At 21.8% G+C, this 11333-nt stretch overlaps 1 protein-coding gene across 3 annotated transcripts in view; it reads left to right on the forward strand.

Moving 5' to 3' along the window:
• Nucleotides 1-11124, forward strand: part of LOC110534815 (phosphatidylinositol transfer protein alpha isoform) — an 83942-nt gene extending 72818 nt beyond the window's left edge. For 2 of the 3 annotated variants that reach the window (XM_090188748.1, XM_090188747.1), the window contains 2 exons: nucleotides 10548-10638; nucleotides 10855-11124. In XM_090188748.1, coding sequence (XP_090044874.1) covers nucleotides 10548-10595 — 48 coding nt within the window. In that variant the 3' untranslated portion in view covers nucleotides 10596-10638; nucleotides 10855-11124. The remainder of the gene's footprint in view (nucleotides 1-10547; nucleotides 10639-10854) is intronic. The other variant, XR_016484072.1, reaches the window with a different exon arrangement.
• The last annotated feature ends 209 nt before the right edge of the window (nucleotides 11125-11333 follow it).

An 11333-nucleotide genomic window follows, 5' to 3' on the forward strand; every position in this document is an offset into this window, starting at 1 on the left:
TCTGAATAGTAATAATAATAATAATAATATGTAACCATCTGAATAGTAATAATAATAATATGTAACCATCTGAATAGTAATAATAATAATATATAACCATCTGAATAGTAATGATAATAATAATAATAATAATATGTAACCATCTGAATTGTAATAATAATAATTATAATATGTAACCATCTGAATAGTAATAATAATAATAATAATATGTAACCATGTGAATAGTAATAATAATAATTATAATATGTAACCATCTGAATAGTAATAATAATAATAATAATATGTAACCATCTGAATAGTAATAATAATAATATATAACCATCTGAATAGTAATAATAATAATAATAATATGTAACCATCTGAATAGTAATAATAATAATTATAATATGTAACCATCTGAATAGTAATAATAATAATAATAATATGTAACAATCTGAATAGGAATAATAATAATATGTAACCATCTGAATTGTAATAATAATAATATGTAACCATCTGAATAATAATAATAATACGTAACCATCTGAATTGTAATAATAATAATATGTAACCATCTGAATAGTAATGATAATACTATGTAACCATCTGAATAGTAATAATAATAATGATATGTAACCATCTGAATAATAATATGTAACCATCTGAATAGTAATAATGATAATAATATGTAACCATCTGAATAGTAATAATGATAATAATATGTAACCATCTGAATAGCAATAATGATAATAATATGTAACCATCTGAATAGTAATAATATGTAACCATCTGAATAATAATAATATGTTACCATCTGAATAATAATAATATCTAACCATCTGAATAGTAATAGTATGTAACCATCTGAATAATAATAATATGTTACCATCTGAATAGTAATAATAATAAGTAACAATCTACCATCTGAGTAGTAATAACAATAATATATAACCATCTGAATAGTAATACTAATAATAATAATATGTAACCATCTGAATAGTAATAATAATAATATGTAACCATCTGAATAGTAATAATAATAATAATAATATGTAACCATCTGAATAGTAATAATAATAATATGTAACCATATGAATAGTAATAATAATAATAATAATAATATGTAACCATCTGAATAGTAATAATAATATGTAACCATCTGAATAGTAATAATATTAATATGTAACCATCCGAATAGTAATAATAATAATATGTAACCATCTGAATAATAATAATATGTAACCATCTGAATTGTAATAATAATAATATGTAACCATCTGAATAGTAATGATAATACTATTTAACCATCTGAATAGTAATAATAATAATGATATGTAACCATCTGAATAATAATATGTAACCATCTGAATAGTAATAATGATAATAATATGTAACCATCTGAATAGCAATAATGATAATAATATGTAACCATCTGAATAGTAATAATATGTAACCATCTGAATAGTAATAATAGTAATATGTAACCATCTGAATAGTAATGTTAATAATTATAATATGTAACCATATGAATAGTAATAATAGTAATATGTAACTATCTGAATAGTAATGATAATAATTATAATATGTAACCATCTGAATAGTAATAATATTAATATGTAACCATCTGAATAGTAATAATATTAATATGTAACCATCTGAATAGTAATAATAATAATATGTAACCATCGGAATAGTAATAATAGTAATATGTAACCATCTGAATAGTAATAATATTAATATGTTACCATCGGAATAGTAATAATAATACTATGTAACCATCTGAATAGTAATGATAATAATTAGAATATGTAACCATCTGAATATTAATAATAATAATATGTAACCATCTGAATAGTAATAATAATAATAATATGTAACCATCTGAATAGTAATAATAATATGTAACCATCTGAATAATAGTAATATGTAACCATCTGAATAGTAATAATATGTAACCATCTGAAAAGTATTAATAATAATAATATCTAACCATCTGAATAGTAATAATAATAATATGTAACCATCTGAATAGTAATATGTTACCATCTGAATAGTAATAATAATAATATGTAACCATCTGAATAGTAATAATAATAATATATAACCATCTGAATAGTAATAATAATAATAATAATAATATGTAACCATCTGAATAGTAATAATAATAATAATAATAATATGTAACCATCTGAATAATAATAATAATATGTAACCATCTGAATAGTAATAATAATGATATGTAACCATCTGAATAGTAATTATAATACTATGTAACCATCTGAATAGTAATAATAATAATGATATGTAACCATCTGAATAATAATATGTAACCATCTGAATAGTAATAATGATAATAATATGTAACCATCTGAATAGTAATAATGATAATAATATGTAACCATCTGAATAGTAATAATGATAATAATATGTAACCATCTGAATAGCAATAATGATAATAATATGTAACAATCTGAATAGTAATAATATGTAACCATCTGAATAGTAATAATAGTAATATGTAACCATCTGCATAGTAATGTTAATAATTATAATATGTAACCATCTGAATAGTAATAATAGTAATATGTAACCATCTGAATAGTAATGATAATAATTATAAGATGTTACTATCTAAATAGTAATAATAGTAATATGTAACCATCTGAATAGTAATAATATTAATATGTTACCATCGGAATAATAATAATAGAAATATGTAACCATCTGAATAGCAATAATAATAATAATATGTAACCATCTGAATAGTAATATTAATAATAATAATATGTAACCATCTGAATAGTAATAATAATAACATATAACCATTTGAATAATAATAATAGTAATATGTAACCATCTGAATAGTAATAATATTAATAATATGTAACCATCTGAATAATAATATGTAACCATCTGAATAGTAATAATAATAATAATATGTAACCATCTGAATAGTAATAATAATAATATGTAACCATCTGAATAATAATAATAGTAATATGTAACCATCTGAATAGTAATAATAATAATAATAATATGTAACCATCTGAATAGTAATAATAATATGTAACCATCTGAATAGTAATAATAATAATATGTAACCATCTGAATAATAATAATAGTAATATGTAACCATCTGAATAGTAATAATAATAATAATGATATGTAACCATCTGAATAATAATATGTAACCATCTGAATAGTAATAATAATAATAATATGTAACCATCTGAATAGTAATAATAATAATATGTAACCATCTGAATAATAATAATAGTAATATGTAACCATCTGAATAGTAATAATAATAATAATAATAATATGTAACCATCTGAATAGTAATACTAATAGTAATATGTAACAATCTGAATAGTAATAATAATAGTAATATGTAACCATCTGAATAGTAATAATATGTAACCATCTGAATAATAATATGTAACCATCAGAATAATAATAATAATAATAATAATATGTAACCATCTGAATAATAATAATAGTAATATGTAACCATCTGAATAGTAATAATAATAATAATAATATGTAACCATCTGAATAGTAATACTAATAGTAATATGTAACAATCTGAATAGTAATAATAATAGTAATATGTAACCATCTGAATAGTAATAATATGTAACCATCTGAATAATAATATGTAACCATCAGAATAATAATAATAATAATAATATGTAACCATCTGTATAATAATATGTAACCATCAGAATAATAATAATAATTATAATATGTAACCATCTGAATAGTAATAATAATAATAATATGTAACCATCTGAATAGTAATAATAATAATATGTAACCATCTGAATAATAATAATAGTAATATGTAACCATCTGAAAAGTAATAATAATAATAATAATATGTAACCATCTGAATAGTAATAATAGTAATAATATGTAACCATCTGAATAGTAATAATAATAATATGTAACCATCTGAATAGTAATACTACTAATAATATGTAACCATCTGAATAGTAATAATAGTAATATGTAACCATCTGAATAGTAATGTTAATAATTATAATATGTAACCATATGAATAGTAATAATAGTAATATGTAACTATCTGAATAGTAATGATAATAATTATAATATGTAACCATCTGAATAGTAATAATATTAATATGTAACCATCTGAATAGTAATAATATTAATATGTAACCATCTGAATAGTAATAATAATAATATGTAACCATCGGAATAGTAATAATAGTAATATGTAACCATCTGAATAGTAATAATATTAATATGTTACCATCGGAATAGTAATAATAATACTATGTAACCATCTGAATAGTAATGATAATAATTAGAATATGTAACCATCTGAATATTAATAATAATAATATGTAACCATCTGAATAGTAATAATAATAATAATATGTAACCATCTGAATAGTAATAATAATATGTAACCATCTGAATAATAGTAATATGTAACCATCTGAATAGTAATAATATGTAACCATCTGAAAAGTATTAATAATAATAATATCTAACCATCTGAATAGTAATAATAATAATATGTAACCATCTGAATAGTAATATGTTACCATCTGAATAGTAATAATAATAATATGTAACCATCTGAATAGTAATAATAATAATATATAACCATCTGAATAGTAATAATAATAATAATAATAATATGTAACCATCTGAATAGTAATAATAATAATAATAATAATATGTAACCATCTGAATAATAATAATAATATGTAACCATCTGAATAGTAATAATAATGATATGTAACCATCTGAATAGTAATTATAATACTATGTAACCATCTGAATAGTAATAATAATAATGATATGTAACCATCTGAATAATAATATGTAACCATCTGAATAGTAATAATGATAATAATATGTAACCATCTGAATAGTAATAATGATAATAATATGTAACCATCTGAATAGTAATAATGATAATAATATGTAACCATCTGAATAGCAATAATGATAATAATATGTAACAATCTGAATAGTAATAATATGTAACCATCTGAATAGTAATAATAGTAATATGTAACCATCTGCATAGTAATGTTAATAATTATAATATGTAACCATCTGAATAGTAATAATAGTAATATGTAACCATCTGAATAGTAATGATAATAATTATAAGATGTTACTATCTAAATAGTAATAATAGTAATATGTAACCATCTGAATAGTAATAATATTAATATGTTACCATCGGAATAATAATAATAGAAATATGTAACCATCTGAATAGCAATAATAATAATAATATGTAACCATCTGAATAGTAATATTAATAATAATAATATGTAACCATCTGAATAGTAATAATAATAACATATAACCATTTGAATAATAATAATAGTAATATGTAACCATCTGAATAGTAATAATATTAATAATATGTAACCATCTGAATAATAATATGTAACCATCTGAATAGTAATAATAATAATAATATGTAACCATCTGAATAGTAATAATAATAATATGTAACCATCTGAATAATAATAATAGTAATATGTAACCATCTGAATAGTAATAATAATAATAATAATATGTAACCATCTGAATAGTAATAATAATATGTAACCATCTGAATAGTAATAATAATAATATGTAACCATCTGAATAATAATAATAGTAATATGTAACCATCTGAATAGTAATAATAATAATAATGATATGTAACCATCTGAATAATAATATGTAACCATCTGAATAGTAATAATAATAATAATATGTAACCATCTGAATAGTAATAATAATAATATGTAACCATCTGAATAATAATAATAGTAATATGTAACCATCTGAATAGTAATAATAATAATAATAATATGTAACCATCTGAATAGTAATACTAATAGTAATATGTAACAATCTGAATAGTAATAATAATAGTAATATGTAACCATCTGAATAGTAATAATATGTAACCATCTGAATAATAATATGTAACCATCAGAATAATAATAATAATAATAATAATATGTAACCATCTGAATAATAATAATAGTAATATGTAACCATCTGAATAGTAATAATAATAATAATAATATGTAACCATCTGAATAGTAATACTAATAGTAATATGTAACAATCTGAATAGTAATAATAATAGTAATATGTAACCATCTGAATAGTAATAATATGTAACCATCTGAATAATAATATGTAACCATCAGAATAATAATAATAATAATAATATGTAACCATCTGTATAATAATATGTAACCATCAGAATAATAATAATAATTATAATATGTAACCATCTGAATAGTAATAATAATAATAATATGTAACCATCTGAATAGTAATAATAATAATATGTAACCATCTGAATAATAATAATAGTAATATGTAACCATCTGAAAAGTAATAATAATAATAATAATATGTAACCATCTGAATAGTAATAATAGTAATAATATGTAACCATCTGAATAGTAATAATAATAATATGTAACCATCTGAATAGTAATACTACTAATAATATGTAACCATCTGAATAGTAATAATAATAATATGTAAGCATCTGAATAGTAATAATAATAATATGTAACCATCTGAATAGTAATAATAATAATAATAATATGTAACCATCTGAATAGTAATAATAATATGTAACCATCTGAATAGTAATAATAATAATATGTAACCATCTGAATAGTAATAATAATAATAATAATATGTAACCATCTGAATAGTAATAATAATATGTAACCATCTGAATAGTAATAATAAAATGTTACCATCTGAATAATAGTAATAATAATAATATGTTACCATCTGAATAATAATGATATGTAACCATCTGAATAATAATAATAATGATATGTAACCATCTGAATAGTAATAATAATAATATGTAACCATCTGAATAGTAATAATAATAATAATAATATGTAACCATCTGAATAGTAATAATAATATGTAAGCATCTGAATAGTAATAATAATAATATGTAACCATCTGAATAGTAATAATAATAATAATAATATGTAACCATCTGAATAGTAATAATAATATGTAACCATCTGAATAGTAATAATAATAATATGTAACCATCTGAATAGTAATAATAATAATAATAATATGTAACCATCTGAATAGTAATAATAATAATATGTTACCATCTGAATAGTAATAATAATAATAGTAATATGTAACCATCTGAATAGTAATAATAATAATAATAATATGTAACCATCTGAATAGTAATAATAATATGTAACCATCTGAATAGTAATAATAAAATGTTACCATCTGAATAATAGTAATAATAATAATATGTTACCATCTGAATAATAATGATATGTAACCATCTGAATAATAATAATAATGATATGTAACCATCTGAATAGTAATAATAGTAATATGTAACCATCTGCATAGTAATGTTAATAATTATAATATGTAACCATCTGAATAGTAATAATAGTAATATGTAACCATCTGAATAGTAATGATAATAATTATAAGATGTTACTATCTAAATAGTAATAATAGTAATATGTAACCATCTGAATAGTAATAATATTAATATGTTACCATCGGAATAATAATAATAGAAATATGTAACCATCTGAATAGCAATAATAATAATAATATGTAACCATCTGAATAGTAATATTAATAATAATAATATGTAACCATCTGAATAGTAATAATAATAACATATAACCATTTGAATAATAATAATAGTAATATGTAACCATCTGAATAGTAATAATATTAATAATATGTAACCATCTGAATAATAATATGTAACCATCTGAATAGTAATAATAATAATAATATGTAACCATCTGAATAGTAATAATAATAATATGTAACCATCTGAATAATAATAATAGTAATATGTAACCATCTGAATAGTAATAATAATAATAATAATATGTAACCATCTGAATAGTAATAATAATATGTAACCATCTGAATAGTAATAATAATAATATGTAACCATCTGAATAATAATAATAGTAATATGTAACCATCTGAATAGTAATAATAATAATAATGATATGTAACCATCTGAATAATAATATGTAACCATCTGAATAGTAATAATAATAATAATATGTAACCATCTGAATAGTAATAATAATAATATGTAACCATCTGAATAATAATAATAGTAATATGTAACCATCTGAATAGTAATAATAATAATAATAATATGTAACCATCTGAATAGTAATACTAATAGTAATATGTAACAATCTGAATAGTAATAATAATAGTAATATGTAACCATCTGAATAGTAATAATATGTAACCATCTGAATAATAATATGTAACCATCAGAATAATAATAATAATAATAATATGTAACCATCTGAATAATAATAATAGTAATATGTAACCATCTGAATAATAATATGTAACCATCAGAATAATAATAATAGTAATAATATGTAACCATCTGAATAGTAATAATAATAATAATAATATGTAACCATCTGAATAGTAATACTAATAGTAATATGTAACAATCTGAATAGTAATAATAATAGTAATATGTAACCATCTGAATAGTAATAATATGTAACCATCTGAATAATAATATGTAACCATCAGAATAATAATAATAATAATAATAATATGTAACCATCTGAATAATAATATGTAACCATCAGAATAATAATAATAATTATAATATGTAACCATCTGAATAGTAATAATAATAATAATATGTAACCATCTGAATAGTAATAATAATAATATGTAACCATCTGAATAATAATAATAGTAATATGTAACCATCTGAAAAGTAATAATAATAATAATAATATGTAACCATCTGAATAGTAATAATAGTAATAATATGTAACCATCTGAATAGTAATAATAATAATATGTAACCATCTGAATAGTAATACTACTAATAATATGTAACCATCTGAATAGTAATAATAATAATATGTAAGCATCTGAATAGTAATAATAATAATATGTAACCATCTGAATAGTAATAATAATAATAATAATATGTAACCATCTGAATAGTAATAATAATATGTAACCATCTGAATAGTAATAATAATAATATGTAACCATCTGAATAGTAATAATAATAATAATAATATGTAACCATCTGAATAGTAATAATAATATGTAACCATCTGAATAGTAATAATAAAATGTTACCATCTGAATAATAGTAATAATAATAATATGTTACCATCTGAATAATAATGATATGTAACCATCTGAATAATAATAATAATGATATGTAACCATCTGAATAGTAATAATAATAATATGTAACCATCTGAATAGTAATAATAATAATAATAATATGTAACCATCTGAATAGTAATAATAATATGTAAGCATCTGAATAGTAATAATAATAATATGTAACCATCTGAATAGTAATAATAATAATAATAATATGTAACCATCTGAATAGTAATAATAATATGTAACCATCTGAATAGTAATAATAATAATATGTAACCATCTGAATAGTAATAATAATAATAATAATATGTAACCATCTGAATAGTAATAATAATAATATGTTACCATCTGAATAGTAATAATAATAATAGTAATATGTAACCATCTGAATAGTAATAATAATAATAATAATATGTAACCATCTGAATAGTAATAATAATATGTAACCATCTGAATAGTAATAATAAAATGTTACCATCTGAATAATAGTAATAATAATAATATGTTACCATCTGAATAATAATGATATGTAACCATCTGAATAATAATAATAATGATATGTAACCATCTGAATAGTAATAATAATAATATGTAACCATCTGAATAGTAATAATAATAATAATAATATGTAACCATCTGAATAGTAATAATAATATGTAAGCATCTGAATAGTAATAATAATAATATGTAACCATCTGAATAGTAATAATAATAATAATAATATGTAACCATCTGAATAGTAATAATAATATGTAACCATCTGAATAGTAATAATAATAATATGTAACCATCTGAATAGTAATAATAATAATAATAATATGTAACCATCTGAATAGTAATAATAATATGTAACCATCTGAATAGTAATATGTTACCATCTGAATAATAGTAATAATAGTAATATGTAACCATCTGAATAGTAATAATAATATGTAACCATCTGAATAATAATAATAATGATATGTAACCATCTGAATAGTAATAATAATAATAATAATATGTAACCATCTGAATAGTAATAATAATATGTAACCATCTGAATAGTAATAATAATAATATGTAACCATCTGAATAGTAATAATAATAATAATAATATGTAACCATCTGAATAGTAATAATAATATGTAACCATCTGAATAGTAATATGTTACCATCTGAATAATAGTAATAATAGTAATATGTAACCATCTGAATAGTAATAATATGTTACCATCTGAATAATAATGATATGTAACCATGTGTCTGAGAGGGAGTTTAACACACACAAAAGACACAAACCGCAAGCAGGGTAGGGTCATTCAGGTCTTTGTATGTGTGTGTGACATAACCTCTCCTCCCCCCCTCCCCCTCCTCTCCCCGTCTCTCTCTAGATGAGGGTGAAGGATCCAGTGAAAGGCATGGTGGCTCTGGAGGACTGATGAGACCGGAGGAAGACTGACTGACCCTGCTGCTGTTACACTGGTATACTCCTCTCCTCTGCTGGATGCCTCTAACCTACACTGCTGGTAGTTCCCTTATGGAACCAATCATTATCTGGCTTTACAAACCATCATTGTGTTCTATTGGAACCAGTAGATTCTAGAGCTGCTACATCTTGAACCATAGTGGAGGTTCATATTTACAGTATCTCTCTCTCTCTCTCTCTCTCTCTCTCTCTCTCTCTCTCTCTCTCATCAGAACTGTAAACCGACCGACACCAGCTGATTCTACCCTCCTTCACCTCTTGCTCTGTCAACACCAGCTTCTCTGCCCCCCCCCCCCCCCCCCCCCCCCAGATTGGTGTAGTCTGTTAAGGATATGGAACCCCTCTCTTTAGTCTAGAGTGGACCGATCCACTCCACTCTACCTTTACCCAGTCAGTCCTCTGAGCTCCAGACAGAAGGTGCTCCCTTCAGACACAGCAACCAGGAGATGTGTTATAATATTAAAAGGGTTTTTAAAGCTTCAGTTTGTCTGCAGTAAAAGTTGCCCATTTCATTCAGGACCAAGCTGTTGTTTCCCTCTCTGTGACTGTTGTTTTTATTTGATTGCTAATTTCTTTTCTATTGGTCATCCTGTCTTCTGATAGGTTGTTAACCAGACCTCCTCCTCTACATCATCCAATCACGTTGTTTGTATTGCCTCTCTCCTTCATATCAACCACCTCCATTAACAAC

The sequence above is a fragment of the Oncorhynchus mykiss genome, chromosome 10 (assembly GCF_057628025.1).
Source record: "Oncorhynchus mykiss isolate SJ-2025 chromosome 10, ASM5762802v1, whole genome shotgun sequence".
Classification (NCBI taxonomy): domain Eukaryota; kingdom Metazoa; phylum Chordata; class Actinopteri; order Salmoniformes; family Salmonidae; genus Oncorhynchus; species Oncorhynchus mykiss.